The sequence below is a fragment of the Sinocyclocheilus rhinocerous genome, unplaced genomic scaffold, assembly GCF_001515625.1.
Source record: "Sinocyclocheilus rhinocerous isolate Xijiao unplaced genomic scaffold, SAMN03320098_v1.1 scaffold1152, whole genome shotgun sequence".
NCBI lineage: Eukaryota > Metazoa > Chordata > Actinopteri > Cypriniformes > Cyprinidae > Sinocyclocheilus > Sinocyclocheilus rhinocerous.
Genome location: NW_015625590.1, coordinates 270,145 through 293,104, shown reverse-complemented (window position 1 = coordinate 293,104; position 22,960 = coordinate 270,145). Strand labels below are relative to the sequence as shown.

General features: G+C 36.2%; 1 protein-coding gene across 1 annotated transcript in view; it reads left to right on the top strand.

Moving 5' to 3' along the window:
* The first annotated feature begins 4,408 nt into the window (after positions 1–4,408).
* LOC107757097 (protein furry homolog) overlaps positions 4,409–22,960 on the top strand; it is a 49,453-nt gene continuing 30,901 nt past the window's right edge. The window contains exons 1-16 of the mRNA XM_016574477.1: positions 4,409–4,615; positions 11,427–11,617; positions 13,697–13,750; positions 15,520–15,659; positions 16,258–16,348; positions 16,405–16,415; positions 16,845–17,013; positions 17,262–17,354; positions 17,582–17,680; positions 17,767–17,868; positions 17,960–18,063; positions 19,678–19,786; positions 20,094–20,180; positions 20,263–20,434; positions 21,302–21,434; positions 21,584–21,691. Of these exons, the coding sequence (XP_016429963.1) occupies positions 4,546–4,615; positions 11,427–11,617; positions 13,697–13,750; positions 15,520–15,659; positions 16,258–16,348; positions 16,405–16,415; positions 16,845–17,013; positions 17,262–17,354; positions 17,582–17,680; positions 17,767–17,868; positions 17,960–18,063; positions 19,678–19,786; positions 20,094–20,180; positions 20,263–20,434; positions 21,302–21,434; positions 21,584–21,691 (1,733 nt within the window). The 5' untranslated portion in view covers positions 4,409–4,545. The remainder of the gene's footprint in view (positions 4,616–11,426; positions 11,618–13,696; positions 13,751–15,519; positions 15,660–16,257; positions 16,349–16,404; positions 16,416–16,844; positions 17,014–17,261; positions 17,355–17,581; positions 17,681–17,766; positions 17,869–17,959; positions 18,064–19,677; positions 19,787–20,093; positions 20,181–20,262; positions 20,435–21,301; positions 21,435–21,583; positions 21,692–22,960) is intronic.

Below are 22,960 nucleotides of genomic sequence, written 5' to 3'. Positions count from 1 at the left end.
ACCAGAAGATGCTCTTTGGATCTGCTGTCATTAAAGCAGAACAGAAGCATTTTCCCTAGTGGTGTCAGACTTCTTGGACCCCACAGTGTCTATCCTGCTCGTTTAATGTGCGTTTAATGTGATAAACAGTTGAATGTAAATGGCAGTAGACACAGAGGCAGCTTAGATTGAGGATAGACACTGCAAACGTTACTTGAGCCCTGTGTGTGTGAGTCTTTGTGTGTGTTTCCTTGAAAGTGTCTGAAAAGGAGGATAAGGTAAGAGTGTAAGGGGAGAAAGAGGGGCCAGAGGCTGGAGAGAGGGAAAATCAGCACAGGGAGGAAAAGTAGATGGAGAAGAAAAAAGGAGTGCAGAGCTGGTACTGATATCCACTGCATCAGTGAGACATGCTTCACATTCCATCACTTCATCAGAGCTTGAAAATGCTTTTAATAGGCTCTTAATGGGACTCAAGCTGCTGAACAACCTGCTCCCACTCCCACAGTTGGCTTAAGACTAAATATTTACATTATCTCAAAGAGAAGACATGGCGATGAATACCTGTGATGGGAAAACTGATTTTGTTTGTAAGGTTATGAAATATTTTAGAGGTCCCAGAATCATATCTTTTATTTTATTTTATTATTTTATTTTATTTTATAATTTAATTTAATTTTTTTTGTTATTTTATTTTATTTATTTATTTTTTATTTTATTTATTTATTTTTATTTATTTATTTTTTAGACTCGAGTCATTTTCCAATACAGTGCTTTCAGTTGTGAGTTGTAATGGCTAGTGCCCTTTAGCTTTTTACATCAGGACAATTTTGGTCATTTCTAGCCATCAAGACCTCCATTTGCAGTGTGTGGTGATAATGGTCTGGTTGAAAGGTTGAGCGATAGTTCAGCCAGGACATTATGTAATAATCTGTCTGAGAGCCCCTTGCTGTGCCAGGTCCAATCTCAAAACGTCATCAGGTCCGAGTGTGGGTTATGTTACTGGGATATGTCATCTTTATAACCACTGTAGCAATGTTTTAATTTTTGAAAGGTAAACAAAAACAGGGAAACAGAGAATCCCTTGTCCCCTGTAGGCAAATTCTAGTTGTAAATTCTTGGTCACATGAAAACATGTGGTACTGTTGATATGCATTACTGTCTGGGGTATATTGAATATGAAAATATAAAAAAGCTATGCTAAAACTGTTTACTCATATTAACACATGAAAATTTAAGCACTTAACATTTTTCTATTTAAAAAATCTGTATCTTATTATCTTTACAGTTTTTTGAAAAGTAGACACCACTGTTGTTAAATTTAGTGGATTTGTGTTGTATTAGTATTAGTAAGAATAAATGGACTATTTTCCACCAGAACACAAGTGGGCAGCTTTAAACTGGCCTGATTAATAGAGTGTGAGCATTATGTAATTAAGGGCAAGTTCTCGACATCGGAGGGATAGAGAGGGGCATGATGGGATTATGGAGTGACTCAGGATGTGTAGTGCTTGCCAGCGAATCAGCAGTGTGTAACATCCAAAGCTCAATGCAGAATCTGATAGAGTCTGTGTTTATGTTTGTATTTGAGACGGAATGAATATCTGACCAGTCCCAGTAATTATACATAATGGCCATGCTAGTCCACCAGCTGGACCGGCACCATATTGATACTGTACGCAGTTCACCAAGTGCCTTTGTGACGGAGACTTTTGCTTACTAGAAATGTCACAAGTGATCTTGTTTACAGCTGCATTGATTGGACTAGGGTTTGTGCTTTGCTGACTTTTGCTGACTTCTTGTGAGATTTGGACTTTGTAGAAATTGTAGAAATTCTTATTTAATCCCTCAGCAAAAAATTAAGAAAATAGCATGTGAGAATGTGCTTGTGCTGACGTTACTGTTAAAACCGCGTTGCAGTTGTCTCTTTTCAGCACTTTACTTCATACTTGACTGACACTTGTGATGAATGGGGACTTTAGCACTGGCTCAAGCCAAAACCAACACTGAGTGTGAAAGTGGAGAGTCACGGAAGGTCATTGGTGCCACACAAAAAGTGGGCAAAGGCTTTGGAATATACAGTGGCCCCAAAAAAGTGTACTGTATACATTTGCAAGTGAATATCTTTGCATTATATTACAAAATAACAAACCAAGTGGGATTTAATTTGAAAGAAATATAGCACAAACTCACTTTTAAGGAAAACATTTCACAAAAACACATTTGTTGGGTTTTAAAATAGAAAAAAGTAGATAAATTACCGTTCAATTTTTTTAAAATATATTTTTGGAAGAAGTCTCTTATGCTCCAAGTCTGCATTTATTTGATCAAAAATACAGTAAAAGCTGTAATATTGTGAGTGAAAACTTCCATAGTGGTGTGCTGAAATGTGAGGAAATGCAGATCAAAGTAGAAAAAAAGCAAAAAAGCTCCTTGTGTTTTTGCAGTATTCACTCTAATTCTTAGTTGAATTAAGAACTGATTTGCTAGGTAAGATTTGGGATGGCAACATATTCATTCATTTTTTATGTTTTTGAGAGAAGTCTCATGTTCTCACTATGGCTGCATTTATCTGATCAAAAACACAGTAATATTGTGAAATATTATTACAAATTAAAACAACTGTATTCTATTTGAATATATTTTAAAATGCATTTTATTCCTGTAATGGTAAAGCTGAATTTTCAGCAGCTGTTACTCCAGTCTTTATTGTCACATGATCCTGCCAAAATCATTCTAGTATACTGTCATATTGTCTCCAAACTTTTGAATGGTAGTATACATTGACATACAATTCAACATTCTCCACTATTTCGAAGTCATTAGGAAAATGTGATAAGTGATAATGATCATGTGAACTTTGTGCAGATGGTTAGAAGTATTCTTCATTGAACCAGAAGATGCTCTTTGGATCTGCTGTCATTAAAGCAGAACAGAAGCATTTTCCCTAGTGGTGTCAGACTTCTTGGACCCCACAGTGTCTATCCTGCTCGTTTAATGTGCGTTTAATGTGATAAACAGTTGAATGTAAATGGCAGTAGACACAGAGGCAGCTTAGATTGAGGATAGACACTGCAAACGTTACTTGAGCCCTGTGTGTGTGAGTCTTTGTGTGTGTTTCCTTGAAAGTGTCTGAAAAGGAGGATAAGGTAAGAGTGTAAGGGGAGAAAGAGGGGCCAGAGGCTGGAGAGAGGGAAAATCAGCACAGGGAGGAAAAGTAGATGGAGAAGAAAAAAGGAGTGCAGAGCTGGTACTGACATCCACTGCATCAGTGAGACATGCTTCACATTCCATCACTTCATCAGAGCTTGAAAATGCTTTTAATAGGCTCTTAATGGGACTCAAGCTGCTGAACAACCTGCTCCCACTCCCACAGTTGGCTTAAGACTAAATATTTACATTATCTCAAAGAGAAGACATGGCGATGAATACCTGTGATGGGAAAAATTGTGAAATATTATTACAATTTAAAATAGCTGTTTTCTATTTTAATATATTGCATCATTTATCCCTGTGTTGGCAAAGCTGTGTTTTTACACAGCCATTACTACAATTTTCAGTGTCACATGATACTTCATTGTTATTCAAATTTTTTATTTTTTTATTTTTTTGTAAACAGTGAAAAACAAGGATTCTTTGATGAATAGAAAGTTTAAAAGAACAGCATTTGTGAAATTGATTAACTAAAAGTATTTACTGTAACTTTTGATTTATTTAATGTGCCCTTGCTGAATAATAGTATTCATTTCTTAAAAATAAAAAAAACTACATTTTTCTGATCTTGAGGGAAACTGACTTCATATATCCATTAAAAATCAGCTTGAGACCAGTTTGTTAAAAGTAATTACAACAGTGATGTGAAGATCTGTCATCATCTGTTTGCACATACTACTTGGTTTCATGTTTTGTATCTAATGCAAGGCAGTCATTTTTAAATGTGATTTAAGTGTCCAACATGTCTAATATTTTTGGGGCCACTGTATTATAATGTTATTTGGGAAATACATCAGCCTTAGATTTTCTCCTTGATTTCCTGTTTATCCCATAACATTGGTGGCTGCTAACAACCACCGTTTGGAACATCTGCAGGTACATACACTGTAATAGCAGAACAAACATCGTCTGGGGCTTCATCTTTACCTGTACATCAGGATACTAACCTACCAGATGCCCATTTCCTGGATATTCTCACATGCTCAAGCCAAGGAGGACAGTCGGAAGAGTCTCTCTCACTTGAGATGCAAGCAAACAGAGGTTATAATTAACCACACGGGGCTAAGAGGATTTCTTCCTGCTCTCCCTGCCTCTGTCTCTGGGTTATTTAAAGTGAACCTGCCGAGAGAGAGAGAGAGAGAGGGAGGGTGGGTTGGACACTCATAGAGGAGGGGGGAGAGCTTAGCGGATCTGTGACGCTCTGTTCTGGCTCAGTCTGTGGTGTCAACATCTCTGTTTAGCATCACTCTCCCATAGCAGCCGATTCCACCTGCCTGCTCCGGCCGCTGCTGCAGGCAGGGGGTGGAAACGTACGGGACCTCAGCATCCACTGACTGACTTCACTGACCTGCAGATATGGCCAGCCAGCAGGACTCGGGTTTCTTTGAGATCAGCATCAAGTCCCTGCTGAAGTCCTGGAGCAGCAGTGAGTATCTTGGCGCTAAGAGCCGCGGGATCGCAGCCAGGGCTGGCGGGATGGATCCAGAATTAGTTTGCATGTGAGAGGGCGAGTTTGTTTCTCTGGTGCACGTGCTCTGGTGTTGTTGTCCTCTTTATTTTCATATTCTGGGATTTTATTAGGTCAGCTTAATATGGACTTTATGGCATGCATTGCTATATCTGTTTTCTTTTTTTGTGTTGCATGTAGTCAATTGATGCTCATGAATCAGGCTCAATGGGATACTTCATGCAAAAATAACAATTATGACATTGTTTATTCATCTTTATGTCATTCCAAACTAACTAATAAAACACAACAACAACTAGACCTATTACGTTATGTTATGTCAACACTGCTTCTATAAGATCTTGTTGTATGGAACTGAGTGTTTGTTACACGTTTGTCTTGAATTATGAGGTGGAGGTAGCTGGCATTTTTGTCTATATTGCTTTGTAATCCCTGTCCTGGAGTTCTGGTACACAGTATGCTCCCTAGAGCAGTGTGCATCAGGTGCCTGTTCGCACCAGCCTAACTGACCAATCAGCTTTGAGGGATGGTCAGCCCTCAGCCAATCAGCTTGCAGCAAGAGTGGCAGTGAGAATTCTGTGCTGATTTGTGTTAATCTAGAAGTGTTTCCTTAAGTAATCAATGTAAATTGACTTTTAATATCTTTTTAATACATATTCTTAAAGAAATTCATGTTTATTCAACAAGGATGCATTAAATTGACAGTATAGTACGACATTTTATAATGTTATAAAAGATTTCTATTTCTAAATGCTGTTCTTTGAAACAAAATAATGATCTTTAAAATAGCATCATATGACCCCTTTAATCAAAGAATTCTGAGAAAATGGTGTGTATATGTCAATTTTTGTATCCAAGTATTTTTTCATGATTTATACATTGCAAGTAGTTTTATATGTTGTTTTTACAGACCTATGTATGTGTAATTCAGAAGCTAATTTTTTTTGTGAATTATGAAATAGCTTCTTTTCAAGCCAGAGTGATATCAAATATTAATATTTATAAATATATAAATATTTCAGCTGTACAATTTAATCCTCAGTTTTTAGACCAAATCTCTCTCTCTCTGTAAATGGGTGAAACGTTCTTATCACTAAATCAAATGTGCTTTGCACAGTGTACCAAATATATTTTTAGCACTGGCTCAGAGGTTTAGAGCTGCGAATGTCTTTAGGCCTAATGGCTAAATCCAGGAAAAATGTCCTTGTTTTTTAGCTGTCCTAATCAGCATGTCTCATATACAGGTGCATCTCAATAAATTAGAATGTCGCGGAAAAGTTCATTTATTTCAGTAATTCAACTCAAATTGTGAAACTTGTGTATTAAATAAATTCAATGCACACAGACTGAAGTAGTTTAAGTCTTTGGTTCTTTTAATTGTGATGATTTTGGCTCACATTTAACAAAAACCCACCAATTCACTATCTCAACAAATTAGAATATGGTGACATGCCAATCAGCTAATCAACTCAAAACACCTGCAAAGGTTTCCTGAGCCTTCAAAATGGTATCTCAGTTTGGTTCACTAGGCTACACAATCATGGGGAAGACTGCTGATCTGACAGTTGTCCAGAAGACAATCATTGACACAAACCAAAATAAATGAACTTTTCCGCGACATTCTAATTTATTGAGATGCACCTGTATATGCAGATGTATCTCATCTTTCAGTTGTTTTGTTTGTCTTCCTGACCTTTCTATATGACACAAGCATTGCCAACTCTCTTCAAATGGTACAGTGTGCTCGGGCAGGTACACAACCTGATCCTGTTACTCCGGGTTATAGTATACTATAGGTGTGGATGCCCATGGGTGTCCGATATGTGACCTCTGGATGCCTTTTATTCTTTGAAGGGCCTGCAAGTCTTATTCTGCATGTTTAAAACATATTTTTTATCATTGCTCATGTCTTCAGTGTCTTATTTAGGGGTACAAAGTGAGTCAAGACGCCCTTGGACTTTGGTGTGAAATATCGACAGTTTGGGATTGTACATCAGTACGATGCTATTGAGTTTCAGCTGCAGATTCCACATCCATTCTCACTGTGAACTAAGATTTTTTTCTGTTTGTTGATGAAAGCAACCAGTGGGATATGAGTGGGCTTTGTATGCTAACCAGCTGATAACCATCTGAAAATGGATGGGGCTTTATAGGTCCCATTTATTTAGAGTTATGGCAGATGTCCCCAGGGGCCTTTTGTACACGGTCGGGGTCTATGAATGTAAAAAGCCCACATTATTTACATCAGAGGGAGATTTTGTTAGATGTATGTTTTTCCCGTGCTTGTTGTCCACTCCCTGAACAAGAAAAATGTTGGGAGGACACAACAGGATTTGTTTTAGAAAGAAAAAAGTGGTGTAATATATTTCTGCGTCTGTGTTTATGTGTGTGTCCCATGTCAGTGTGTGTGTGTGTGTGTGTGTGAAATAGAGAGGCGTTGTTCTGTGTCTTGTATCGTCCCTGTTGGGAGCAGCTCAATGCTCAGAGGCTCCTCTGCAGAGTGCTGATGTAATGCTCTGTCTGAGCTCATCTCTTGTTTGCAGAGTCACATGTAATGCATCAGGGTGCTGTAATCATCCTGACCGGCACTGGAGCGCGCAGACTGTGTGCCATCACAGTTAAAAACAGATTTTCTGAAGAAAATGAGAGTGGTGCTTGCATATGCAAAATGCCATGATGCTAGTGTGTTAGAATGATGCTGTCCGGTTGCTAGGGTGTTCTGAGCACTTACAGGGAGTCGCAGGTGGTTGTAAAGGTATTCTCTTGCTAGTTGGTTATACTGTACTTATTATGACAGTCACCTTGAAGCAACCTGATGGAATCACATTAATTTACTAGAAACTGATTACTAGAAACTAACGATTCTGAATGAATCTTTAGTTTCAAGATAGACTTAATCAGTCAGCGTAATTGAATTTTTTAAAAATTAATTTAAGTTAATTATTTTTTAAATTAATTTTAATTTTAAAAGAATCATATATAGTCCCTAAATTTCAGTTGAAGTGACACTGCTCATGAATTCTGTTTCACAAATAAATTTTTTTTGAAAGAAAAGAATACTTTTATTCAGCAAGGATGCATTAAATTGGTCAAAAGTCACAGACATTTATAATGTTGCAAAAGATTTCGATTTCAAATAAATGCTGTTCTTTTGACCTTTCTGTTTAACAAATAATCCAGAAAAAAGTGTCACGGTTTCAATGAATATATTAAACAGCACAACTGTTTTCGACATTGATAATATGTTTCTTGAGAACCAAATCGGCATATTAGAATAATTTCTAAAGGATCATGTGACACTGAAGAAAATTCAGCTTCGCAATCACAGGAGTAAATTACTTAAAAAAATTATAATAGAAAACAATTATTTTCAATTGTAATAATAATATAATATAAACTGTTTTTACAGTATTTTTGATCAAATAAATGCAGCATTGCTGAGAAAAAAAGACTTCTTTCTAAAGATTAAAAAACAACAACTCACCAACCACAAACTTTTGAATGGTAGTTCGTATATATACATAATATTAATATTTTGGAATAAATTTTAAATATATTATTAAAAATGAATAGTTTTATGTTGAAGTGTCATTTTTTAATTTTGATTTATATTTTATTTAATTTTTTTATTGTCAATCGCGATGCTTTATGAAATTTTAGTTTATTGTTTATCTTTATTTATTGACATTTTGCTGCTTGAGTTCAGTTTATGCATTTTGTTTATGCAATATTTTTATTGAGTTTAGCAAGTCTAGCTGGCATCTCATTTGCTGCCCATGGCGGTTTTCCCAAGGGAAGATTGTGTAATGGAGTCGGTTGGTGGAATTCAGAAGCTAGATATCTTACTTTACGCCATCTGTGTTTCTACATATGTGCAAACAAGGGAGTGAGAGTGAGTGAGTGAGTCTGTGCCCAATCGAATGATGTTTACACTGTTGGTTAGTGGCGGAGGGGAGATCAGGACGTATAGTGTGTACTCAGGGATAAATATAGCCCTGCAGCTATGCCACTGTAGCATGTCAGTCCTGCACACTTGCCCAGGCATCAGCTAAAAATTCCAGCCTAACCTTCAGTCTCAAGAGGCAGTGGACGTTTACACTGCAACAGAGAGCCTTCAGAAGAGGCAAGCACACGTGTGGATTTGTTATCACCTAATTTTCTAACTTTTGTTTTGACTTGTGCTGTAACAGTATGGGGCAAGTTGCGAATGGGAGAAGGTATTGCCATCACTGAAGTGACTGATAAGGACGTGTGAGGTTCGAAAAACTGGATCCCATTTACTGCTCCCCTACTATGGACAGCACAGTCATGTGCTGGAATAAAACCAGCATGGTGAACTTCATGAAAGGTCTGGGTAGGTGCTACAAAAGAGAGAGAGAAAAAGCAGTGAGTGAGAATCTGTCAGTAAATGACGATGAAACTTGTAAACGAACAAAGTGTTTAAGTAACAGAATTGGTAAAATGTGACATTCAACGAGTGCAAGGCAAGCCTCAAACTTACACATGAGCTTTTATTGCTGTTTAGATAATAGCAACATAGCAAAAAAGACTGTTTATTTTGCTGAAGAATTATATTGGTCTAAGATGGTTTGATGAAATTAAGACTTCATCAACAATAAATGTTTGTTGCTGACTTTTTGAGGTGCAGTGTATGTTAATGAATGATTGTGCAGTTAGGTAGAATGCTATAAAATGAAAGAAATATTAAAGGTGACCTATTATGCCCCTTTTTACAAGATGTAAAATAAGTCTCTGATGTCCCCAGAGTGTGTATGTGAAGTTTTAGCTCAAAATACCCTACAGATAATTTTTTATAGCTTGTTGAAATTGCCATTTTTGGGGTATGAGCCAAAACGCGCTGTTTTCTGTGTTTGTCCCTTTAAATGAAAACGAGCTGGTGCTCCCGCCTCCCATTTCAGAAGAGGGTGGAGTTTCTAGAGCTCGCGCACCGGCATGCCAGCAATTACAAAACACTCTCTAATGCACTGAAAATGTCAGAAACTGCTATTAGCGGTGTTCAGCCATATATGTTCGAACCGGTGTCGTGCCGAATTCTGCACCCTGCCAGATTATTTATGAATTACACAGACGGGGTGCACGGCACTATAAAAATAACAACATAGCTGGTCTCATGGTTCCATTGCGTGCTAATACGAACTTTATAAGTCCCGAATATGATTATGAGCTTGACAAATTCAAGCGGTCGATTTCACATTGCTTTCATATGCAATTTTTAACTACCACATTCCTATTCACGATCATTCTGGTAGCACGTGAAGGCAGCATCAGTGAAAACAGACAAGACAATGGTAGCTTTAGCAACATTAGCCTTACAGAGTGCCAAGAAGCTCTTTCAGAAAGGCAATTTGGAAAACAAACGCGTGATACTTACTTCTTCTAGATGGCGTAATGTTAGCTGCATCACGAACGGTTGGCACTGCTCCATCCTTCAGGAGCAACTTTTGTGCAAAACCTGCTTTATACTGACCCTCATTCACAAACCAGTCCGGTGTAAAATGATTCGCACGTACGTAAGCGAATTTCTGTAGAGTTGAGGAAGCATTTTCTTCGAAAACAAAATTAATCCACCTCGTCTTCAGTCGTCACATTAGCACCAATGCTAAAAATAGGCCATTGGGAGACACTGCTTATTATTTATGGGGATTTAAAAAAAAGGAGTGGGTGGATTTTTATCATTATAGGGTGGTTGTGTACACACACTGCCAACACACATTTATGTCCAAACACCTTACAAAAGTGAATTTTGCATAATAGGTTCACTTTAATGCAATTATTAATTATTAATTATATTAATAATTAACCATTTATTATTTTTTTAAATATATGATTTATAAATTAATCCAGCTATTAAAAAATTATATTATTTAACACATTTTAGTTTTACTGTTTGGGCTGCTCTTTACATTAAGAATATGCATGTAGTGGTGAGTTTTTGCACATTAAAAATTTATTAATGATGTGCTTATTAAATATATTAAAATACATTACACTTTAGTAAAAAGTAGAAATTAACTTTCATATTTGTTGCCCTTGTTGTATGTTTTTGGAGGTGAAATACGGTAGGAAAGCAAAAAACAGTTTAAGCCATGTGGAACACAGTCTGTTTTTGTCAACATATGATAAGGCTGTGTCTAAAACAAGATCAAAATTTGTTGTCAGAATTAACACTGCTGTGACTGTCACATGCCCCCTCTGCAACTCGACCGCCGTTACGTACAGTCCAGTCCAGTCCAGTCCAGTAGATTGTGTGTGTGTGTGTGTGTTTGTGAGCTCTGTGAAAGAAATATGAAAGTAATATGAAATTGCACCTTCTGCTTCTAGGGTGTTACTTTATTTTGTGTTGAGGAAAGCTGGGCATTACTTTGTGTGCACAGGTTGCAGTCGCTGGCAAGCTGCAGAATGAGAAGGGTTGTGAAATTCTGAAATGGATTTCACTGTCTGGATTAGGAAACGGTCATTGTCTGAAATACAATAATTGAATGTATTCATTCAAATAGTTTTTGACCTCTAAACTAGAACACTAGAAAATTCATGTGATTAATACAAAATACAATACGTTTAATATTTTAGACACAGTAAGATCACCTCATTTACATAAGACCTCATTATTACAACCCCTCTCAATTTGCTTGCCTTTTAGATTAATAACATTTATTATGTGTACTATTATTATTATTATTAAATATATATACAATAATGTAATATTTATTTTATTTATTTATAGTGTTAATTTTTTTCTTATTCAAAGCTTCACCAGGGTACAGCAAGCCTCCTGTCCCGCCGGTTTGCTGCTCGCAGGGTGAAAAGGGACCGCCCGCCATGATGCCTATCAGCGTGGACCCAGAGAGCCGGCCGGGCGAATACGTGCTCAAGAGCCTCTTCGCCAACTTCACCACCGTCTCTGAGCGCAAAATACGGATCGTCATGGCCGAACCGTTGGTGAGTGACAGTTCTGAACTATTGAAGGTAATGATCTTAAGACCTGTGACCATTCCAGTACCAATACTCATCTGTCTCTGAGGATTTTGGAGATGGCTGACCCATATGGACGGTGGGAATGGCTTGTTCAGACTGAATTTAACAATGAAATACAAGCTAATCTGGCTAATTCTAGTTGTTTATGTAGCTCAGCACGTGACCCTACATCTATGTATTGTTCTTGACAATAGAAATGAAATTTATATCTGACAGAAATGGAAAATGCAGATGAGATGTTAGTGTTAAAACACTTGCTCTTTTCAAAGGAGACCATGATCACTTACCAGCCTTGTTAGTATTTCCCAGACAACAGACAAATTTACCTGCATGCGTGTTTAACAGCGAGCTGCTAGTTTCTTGGCCGGCAGGCAGGCTAGTGTTAATGAACCTTTCCCAGGACAGATATATTGTGTCCCCCAAAACAGCTGCCACCAGAATGAGCTCATCTTTTGTCTTCTAATTTTTACTGAAAAAAAAATCAGAGATCAGGTTACCTGATCTGTTCAGCCACAGTTGTGTAGTGTATTGTTTAATAACTGGTATGTATTTACATAAATAATAGTATGACCTGGATTATCTGCAGTTTATTTGTACAGCAAGAAGCAGTAAATAGAGATTCATTCATAGCTGCAGTATCTTTTTTGTTTCTGGATATTATTTACTTTTCTTTCTCTTCGGACGCAACTAGAATGTTTTTATGGGGCGGTCATATCTTGAAATACCCCAGTCTTTTGATTCAGAAGTGGAGAAAGGTCCTGCTAGAGCACACGGCGGTCCATTAACCTCTTATAAAAGCCTTAAGGGAAATTGCTCTGTCCTTGTCTGCCCTCTCATCTGTTTCTCCCTCAAATGACTTCAGCAACTGAAATATTTATTAGCCTAAGATGAAAGAGGTGCTCTAGTGGGTTGAATGAGCTCAAATTAAATTGAACACAGTCTGAAAGTGTTATGTCTGACAAGCCCAGCAGGGTCAGAGAAGACAGCCTGTTCTGGGCCCAGAATCCAAATAACAAAATCATAATACTATTTGAATATCCAAATCACTTAGTAAATTTGCTTTCACCTGAAAAGAAGCTACACAGAATTCCAGGGCTTAATTGAAACATATTATGTTATCTGAGTAGGAGTACGAAATGTAGGTCAGTTTGGTTTTTTTACACAACCTGTGTTGTTTAATCAGCAGGTCTACAAAATCATAATACTATTTGAATATCCAAATCACTTAGTAAATTTGCTTTCACCTGAAAAGAAGCTACACAGAATTCCAGGGCTTAATTGAAACATATTATGTTATCTGAGTAGGAGTACGAAATGTACGTCAGTTTGGTTTTTTTATACAACCTGTGTTGTTTAATCAGCAGGTTTGATCTGTGATAGTTGCTAAGATCAGCTTTTTCATATTGTAAGACTCTGCAGGTTGCCCTGTTTGTATATACACACTGATGTTCAAAGGTTTGGGGTCAGTAAGAATTTTTTTTTTTTGAAAAGAATACTGTATTTCCAAAAGGGAAAAAGAATACTTTTATTCTGCAAGATAAATTACATTGATCAAAAGTGACAGTAAAGTCATTTTATAATATTACAAAATATTTATATTTCAAATAGTACTGTTTACACAAAAATAGTAAGCAGCACAGCTCTTTTTAACATTGAAAATACATCAGCATATTAGAATGATTTCTGAAGGATCATGTGACACTGAAGACTGGAGTATTGGTTGCTGAAAATTCAGCTTTGTCTTCACAGAAATAAATTACATTTTAAAATATATTAAAATAGAAAACATTTATTTTTAATTAGTAATAATATTTCACAATATTACTGTTTTTCGATCAAATAAATGAAGACTTGGTGAGCATAAGAGACAAAAACCTTAGAAAAATCTTACCAACCCTAAACTTTTGTAATTTACAGTAGCTTTTAGAATTCATGATGTTGAAACAGAGCCGCATTTAATCAAAGAAACCATAATGAATCACTTTCAGCTATAATTGCCTGAATCATATTTCCTCTAGAAAACCCTTTCTGTTGTTTTTACAGGAAAAACCTCTGGTAAAGTCTCTTCAGAGGGGTGAAGATCCACAGTTTGACCAAGTAAGTACTGTTTGCTTTCTGCCCCCCTGAACTTATGCGCACATCCCCACATCCAGTCTGTGAACAGATGTCCAAGCGGAAAGACAAGAGACAGCCCGGCTGTGCCAAAAATTAATCGGACTTTTTGAATTATTAAAATAGATTCATGGATCTGTCTGGCCTTTAAAGCATTCAGAGTGACCTCAGTAAAAGCCTGATGTGGTTTTTGGCTTGTCTGGCTGTCTGAGAGTGAGCGAGTCCATTTGCATCTCTGATAGATTATATAAGAGATTTTTATGCCTCAAATTCATGATAGATAGGAGACACTGCATGCTTTTGTGCAGTGTTCAAGACATTATTTCTTTATAATTTACACATAATTGCTTCTGATTGTTTTATACAGGGCTCAACAATAAAGATTGCATATAATTTTCATTGCAGATTTCCAGTTTTTCTTTGCAATTTGATAAAAAATGTGTGAGAACATAATAATATGAAATAAATATATAAATTCATATGTGTGTGTGTATATATATATATATATATATATATTTATATTTATAGAGAGAGAGAGAGAGGGAGAGAGAGACAAAATTTGAATTTGTAAAATTCTAAATGTAAAAATGGAATAAAATAAAATAAAATTTAAATGAATTCATTATAATTTTGCGTTGGGGCCAGAATGAGCAAGCAAAAAAAATCTTTATTGTTGAGCTTTGTTATATGATTATAATTCTCAAGCTCTGTTTTTACAGTTAACTCATTTGTAAATGAATGAGAAAAGTATCTGCAAAATGAATAAATGTATTAAATGTCCCATTTTTATTGCAAAGTTTCTTTTCAATTTGATTAAAAAGTGTACAAACATAAATATTATATAAAATTAATACAAATATAAAATATAAATAAAAATAAAATTATACATATATTTAAAATTAGATTTTTTTAAATGATAAATGTAAATATGGAATTTTTATTTTAAATTCATAAAAAGTATATAAAATTTTAAGTTTGTATCCAGTCAGGGCAAGTAAAAAATCTAAACCAAAAGCCAGACTGAGCAAGCGGGGGAAAAAATCCTTATTTTTTTCTTTGTTATTTGATTATTATTTCTAAACTTTATTATTGCAGTTAACTAATGTGTACAAACAAATGACAAAAGTATATGCAAAATGAATAAATGTAAAAAATGTCTACAAACCAGAATTTAATTTCAGATAACCTTGAGTAAATGTATTGAAAGCCCAGAATGAAAGGTCTTTTTTTTATTGCTGGCTTGTGTGTTCCCTGCCCTGAGTTTGTAAGTTTGTTTCTGTATGCACGTATATGTGTGTGTGTTGAAGGCAGGTGAATAGCAGCCTCATTCAGAACTCACAGGGCTGCGTTTGTACCCATGATCCCCTGGGCTTTTCAGCAGCCTCGCTGAGAGGGGATTCTTCTCCCAGGGTTCATCAGGGAATGAAGGGCTCGCAGTGTTCACCCTCAGCCCCTGAACACCACCCTTTCTCCCTCCCTTTCCTGTGTGTCGAGTCCTCACCAGGGACCGCCTTTCCTTCCTGCACTCATTACCCAACTCCCTCCTCTTTTCTCGCTTTCTTTGCATCTTGGATACACTTTTAAGACACATGCTCGCACAATGTCCCTGCTTTCACCAAGACCACCTCCACACTCAGAACAACTTTCTCCTGAATATGCACCATGAAATACATGGCCTACATACAAGTACTATGCACTAGGTGTATTTTTAAGTTTGTTTATATGGATATCAATACATGTTCTCCTTTTTTCAGTTGATCAGCACAATGAGTTCTCTGGCCGAGTATTGCCTGCCATCTATCTTGCGCACCCTGTTTGACTGGTACAAAAGACAGAATGGAGTTGACGATGAATCCCATGAGTACAGACCACGTTCAAATACAAAGTCCAAAAAGTGAGTCCTGTTTATATCTCTTAGATAAGGCTGATCATTTAAGCTTAATACAGTATGATTTTGTTAATTATGCATAGTAGAGTTAATTAATGCAAATCTGCCTCATGCATATTAAAGACCCATGAATTCCAAATTTGTGGGTTTTGTTAAAGTCTATTAGCTTTTAAGCCATATATGTAATATTTGTATTAATATTTTTGTGTAGACGTTTTCAGGATTTTTTCAGCATTTATTTGAAGTAGAAATATTTTGTAACATCATACATGTCTTTACTGTGAATTTTGATCACTTCAATGCATCCTTGCTGAATACAAATATTGATTTCTTTCAAAAATATGCTTAAAAATATCTTTCTGTGAGACTGCAATGCACACTTGGCCTGATAACTTCTATCTTAACCGGATGATTGACACAATAGTGCCAGAATGGCCCAGAGACATCAGATAGCTAACTGGGGTGTTGAGTGATGCTTCTGTGACTTCTGCTTCCTGCTCCATTTCATCATTGAGAAATTATATTTTAGTCTGTGAATGTGTGAGAGGGTGGGAACAAAATTGGCTTACATAATCTGTTTACATTCTCTGTCTCTTTTTCCCAGTGATGAGCAGCAGAAAGATTATCTGCTGGAGAGGAGAGACCTAGCCATCGACTTCATCTTCTCTCTTGTGCTCATAGAGGTTCTCAAACAGGTAAAACACACTGTGATTTGGATCTAAATAAGTTTAGATGCAAATGTATCTAACAGACATTAAAGATGTAACCAAATATCCGAGAATGAGGAGAACTAAATGTGTATCTATGGATTATCACCAAGAATGTGTGGTGGTTACTGCTGCTTCAAATTTGATAGCAAATTGTGTTTCCTTGGGCAACAAAATGGCAAATGTAGCCATAGATTAAGGTTTACAAGAGATTGTTGATGTACAATTTTGTGGTTATTATACAACAGTGTTTGAGATCACAGAAAGCCATAATTGGCCAATCAAAACCAAATATTCCAGAGAGCCATGTTTACATTGTAAAACTTAAAAAAAAAAAGTCATAGAAATGAGTAAAATCGTAAATGGTCTAAAGATTTTTTTCCTAACTTACATTATATCTAACATATAATCGACTCGATTACTCTTTGTAATTGCTTGCCCTCAAGCCAATGATTTATCTGTCAATCATCATTTCTTTTTGTAGATTTCCTGCTGTTAAAAAGAGGTTCATGAGTGAGCTGAAGGAGCTCCGTCAAAAGGAGCAGAGCCCATACGTGGTCCAAAGCACCATCAGCCTCATCATGGGCGTGAAGTTCTTCCGGGTGAAAATGTATCCTGTCGAAGAGTTTGAAGCCTCCTTTCAGTTCATGCAGGTAAATGTAGACTATAAAGACATTTGGATAATCTTCCTTTCACAAAGCACAACACTGCTACTGTAGCCTTTTTATTGTTTTTTTGTTTTGTTTGTTTGTTTAATATTTTATTTGTTATATTTATTTTTATTAATTTATATTGAATATAGAGACTTAGATAAGGCTATAGCGATAAGCTCAATGATATTAGCTCTCAAGAACGTGAAAGCTAACCGTTTTTCTCAATGCTTTGCTCCTTTCTGTTACAGGAATGTGCGCAGTATTTCCTGGAAGTGAAGGACAAAGACATCAAACATGCTTTGGCTGGACTCTTTGTGGAAATTCTAGTTCCCGTAGCAGCGGTTAGAGAAATGTTATAAAGATCTGTCAACACTCTGCAAATTGGATGTTATTTACATGTATTTTGAACATTACAAACCACTCGCGCATCATTTTATATGACCTGTTGGTCCAGTAATTGTTTTAATAACATATATAGCCATATGTCACTCTTTTCAATCCTTATTTTTGTTGAAATGTGTAAAAGCATTTTGATCCTCATTATTATTGTCTTTCCGTTCTTTAATAGGCTGTTAAGAATGAGGTGAATGTTCCTTGTTTAAGGAACTTTGTGGAGAGCTTGTATGATACCACCTTGGACCTTTCAACAAGAAAGAAACATTCTCTGGTCAGTCTGGTTTTCATAAGATATAGTGTTTCGTACTGTTTGAGTGCACTTTGAACATCATGTACCCTTCTCTCTGGTTTTTATAGGCTCTGTACCCACTAGTGACATGTCTACTGTGTGTCAGCCAAAAGCAGTTCTTCCTCAACAGATGGCATGTCTTTCTCAACAACTGCCTCTCCAATCTGAAGGTATGTAGTTTTTATATTTGCTCTTTATTTATTCATTTAACTCAAAAGCGCAAACTGGATTTCTCACGACATACACTCTTCATCATTACAGAGCAAGGACCCTAAAATGGCACGGGTAGCACTAGAGTCCCTCTACCGACTTCTGTGGGTCTACATGATTCGCATCAAATGCGAGAGCAACACTGCGACGCAGGGGTAAGCACATCCGTGGTCTGCTGCTACTTGTATTGAACCATGGATTTAAAGCCACTACTAAAGCGCCCACTTGAGACCCCCAGAGACAAGCCGTGGGTATGGTCGCAGTAAACTGATTTGGCATAATACGGTCCATCTCATGAATGCCAGCTTTCTTGGTGGAGTTCTAGAGGGCTGAAAAAAATAAATAAATAAAACAATTCTGTACCCTACCCCACCCATGAACCCGGGGTGTGACCGCAACCCTCAGCCCTTCTCATTGGCAGTGAGTAAACAAGCAATACATTACAGTCATCGTGCCTCAGGCCGAGGGGTAATTACTGACAGTGCTGCCAGAAATGGGTGGAGAAAGGAGAGAACCAGAAGGGAGGCTGGTGGTCATGGGTGATGGGTGTTGGAACGCCAAGATCGTCCACTGGGAATCAAAAGCTTGGCAAATTAAACCATATACACACCCATGTTTGATCTTCAGGGCAAGAAATGAACATTGAACAATTGTAGATGTCTTATGCAGCTAATCCATAATAGATCGATTGGGATTTATGTATTAATATATGGTTGACGTTGTTTGGGAAAGGATGTACATGCCCTTAGAGGATTTCAACACCAGAAGGGGAAGTTGTGGTGATAGTTTTTGAACTGTGGGGTATGTATACAGCATACAGTAGTATAAACCGAACACTGCATGCATACTAAATAAAGTACTATAAATGAACAGTATGCTTTATGCAACAGAACAGATTTCAAATAGTAGTATGCTACCTAAAAATGTTTTATCCTATATATTTCAACTTTTGAAAGTTTGTCCAGTGTTTTTTAAATTATTATTATTTTATTCAGCAAGGATGAATTAAATAGATCAAAGTGACAACAAATACTTTTACAATGTTACAAAAAATTACTTTTTGAATCAAATGCATTTTTGAAAAAAATATATCAAAGTTTCCTCAAAAATATTAATCAGCACAACTGTTTCCAACATTGATAATAATACGAAAATTTTCTTAAACACCAAATCAGCATATTAGAATGATTTCTGAAGGATTGTGTAATAATATTTCACAATATTACTGTTTTACTGTATTTTTGATCTCGTAAATGCAGCATTTTTGAGCATAAGAGACTTCTTTCAAAAACATTAAAACAACAGACATTACAGATCCCAAACTTATTTAAGAAGGCATTTTAAATATCTAAAGCATGGGATGGGAGGTTAGTTCTGGAATCACAAGGATCATAAAATGCTCAAATTAGGCAGAAGAGCTGGTGTTGGGCCAGTTCGCTGTTCTTCACATGTATTTAGAGAGATTATATTGCATTATAGCAATATATAGGTATATAGCAATATTGATATTGCATTATAGCAGCTCATAAATATCAGAAACCTTAGATTTGCATGCCACATACCAAGCTGTGACTTAGGGGTTTACAACCACTATGAATAAGCCAAAGAGGACAAACCTTGCTAAAAAAAAAAAATTCACAAATAGGTCGGGGCTCAGGTCTGCCACTGTAATGGAATGCTAATTATAGCAAGCTATCTGTGTCACTATGCTTTGACCTTCTTTTAGTGTATGTCAGTGCCTGATTCTAAACTTGATCTCATCCCCACAGCCGCCTCAACTCGATTGTGACGAACCTGTTCCCTAAAGGATCCCGCAGCGTAGTTCCTAAAGACATGCCTCTCAATATATTTGTTAAGATTATCCAGTTTATTGCACAGGTAAGTCTGCGATTAAATGACAGACAGGTCTACAACTAAGACCTAAATGCTAATCTGTTGTTAGCTGTTAAACCATTATACAAAACCTAATTCTCATTTGTTGTGAAAACAGAGCATGTGTCTAAGGACAAAGGATTTAGTGTTGTTGCCGAAACAAATGCGCAATGACAGCTAGATTCCCATCGTAATTTGCAAGACTCCACATATTTAGTGTTCCTGATGCAGCATGTGTTAAAATATTTACATTTCGCATACTGCATCGTTGCAGATGTGAGTTGCATTTCCTCATTCTTCTTTTATCTTACAGGAAAGACTTGACTTTGCAATGAAAGAAGTCATTTTTGACCTACTGTGTGTTGGGAAACCTGCAAAAGCCTTTAGTCTTAATCCAGAGGTAAAGTATTGTCAAATTACAATAGATGTAGAAGCTTTATTTCAGTGTAATGGCACTCATATCTTGATTTCTTGTTTTGTAGAGAATGAATATAGGTCTCAGAGCATTCCTGGTCATTGCTGACAAGCTGCAGCAGAAAGATGGTGATCCCCCCATGCCGAACACAGGGGCCACGCTCCCTTCTGGAAACACACTACGAGTCAAAAAGACATTCCTGAGCAAGCCTCTGACTGACGATGAGGCCAAAGTCATAGGTGAGTTCATCTGTTGTACTTCTAGAGGAATAATTTCTATTAAAAAAAAAAGGCTGTTTATGATTTTTTTTGTTGTTGTTGTTAAATGAACAGCACAGGCATTCATTTAGCACACTTTTCAAGCAAAACATTTTGCAAAAAAAAAAAACTTTTAAATTGTAAAACATTAGATATACTATTTAAAATTTAGAAAAAAAGTATTTGAAACTTTTATAATATGGGAATAATATTAATGCAAGAAAGATAGCATGGAAACTTTTCAAACATTTAATTTAAATTATATAACAAATATGAAGATACTTCATTTGCCGTTTCTGCTGATTTTGTTGTCTAATGCAATGAAATCCATACACTTTTTGTTTATTTGTGGATAATTGTGGCAAAACTGAGGTGCTTAAGCTCAGACCGACAAGGCCTACGATCAATCAGTTCCAAAAAGGAATACAAAATCTGTGGTAAAAGAAAAGTAAACAAGTTGTTAAAAAGATTGAATCCGAGATTTGACAATTATATAGCATAACAATAAATTTATAAGCAATTTTTTGCAGACTGATCATTTTTGACTGGGAACACCAGGTGTAACAAGGTGGCAAAAAATCCCCAAAAAGTATCAAAAAATAAAAAGAGAAGTTATGTGTGAGCAAAGTCAGTAAGTTTTAGTCCAATCCAATAACATTAACTAGCATTTGTGGAAAAAAAGAAAATCCTCTTTGGATCAAAATGACCGGAACACAACAAGGTTTGACCAAAAACATACAGAAAAGAAATTGTCTTCTTGATCATATTGATTGACATTTTCTCATTAAATTCTGTTACTATTGAAGAACATGCCAGTCTTTTACAGTTTTGCATTATTTCAACCATCAGGAATGTCCATCTATTACCCCCAAGTGCGGAAAGCTTTAGACAACATCCTCAGACACTTGGATAAAGAGGTTGGTCGCTGTATGATGCTGAGTAACGCACAGATGCTGAATAAGGAACCCGAGGACATGATTACGTATGTCATACACAACACTCTGTCAAATAATCTTTTATCTGGTGTATCTGATACTCTGCACACACCTGTCTGACGCATCAGTCCAAATCCAACGAAGCTTGAGCTTGTCAGTGCACTTAGCTCTGTTTGACTTCTCTTTATACTGACAGGGGCGAGAGGAAACCTAAGATTGACCTCTTTAGGACATGCATGGCCGCCATTCCACGCATCCTTCCCGATGGCATGTCCAAGTCAGAGCTCATAGACCTTTTGGCTCGGTGAGTGTGTGTATATGTTCAATGCATGAATGGGCGTTTAAGCAGGAAGCATTTGCTTCAACGAATTGCCCAATGGTCAGGTTTCCCGAAAGCTTCAGTAATGTGATCCCTCCCAGCCCCCAGCTTGAATAGGATGTCCCAGTGCAATCTGAGTCAGGGCTGGTCTAATCAGACTTAATTCTTCATGTTCAAGCCATTAGGTCAGTGAACTAGTTCAGTGTAAAGTTGATCTCTCTGTGAACTTCCTCCATTGGAGCTGGAGGGACTTCTGCTCTGTAATGGAAGATCTTGGAAAGTATGCTGATTATTTATGAGGATTGTGCGTGATACTATTTTGATATCTATGGGAACATTTTAGGGACACACACACACACATCAGGCTACTAAAATTAAAACTAGAACTAAAATCATTAAACAACATTTTTGCTACTTTAAATAAAATAAACATGAAACTGAAATAAATTAAAATATATTGTTTTTATTTCAGCTAGGTGTCAAGGCATCATTTCTCATTTTCTTTTAGTTTAACTTGAAGTACAAAAATAAATACAACTGAAATAAAAATTCAAAAATATAGACATATTAAAAAAAAAAAACGAATAAAAATGACAAAACACAACAAAATTACTAAAGCTTTAAAATTAAAATAATACTGAAATAATATCCATGATACTAAAATAATACTTTTATATACATAGAAAACATGTATGCAAGTAAAGTGTCTACTTTTATGTTTCAAATAACTTTTGTGAAGATAAAATGTCAAAATATGGGTGAAATAATGTTCCATCGTCATTCAGCGTAACACATTGACTTGTACTTTATAAAATATATGAAAGAATATGTGATCATACTACATTTTATTATATTGTTAAAAATTTGTTAAAATATTATATGATTAAAAACTTTTCTTGCTAACAAATGGGTAAAACCTAGTGGTTAGAAGGATAGTGGCAAAGATTAGTAAAAATTTCACATTACAATTAATTCGTTTTTTGGGGGGCTGCACTGTGTCTTTTAATATCAACTAATGATTCTTGTTCTAAATATGTCTGACAAGATTTTTTAGTATATAAACCCCTTTTCGTCTTTGACCAATATTTATATATTTATATATTTTTAATATACATATATGTTTTTTCCCCACTGTATTCATGTTTTTCTGTCTTTTAACTGCCAGGTTAACCATCCATATGGATGATGAACTGCGTCTGATAGCCCAGAATTCCCTGCAGAGTCTGCTGATGGACTTCTCAGACTGGCGGGAGG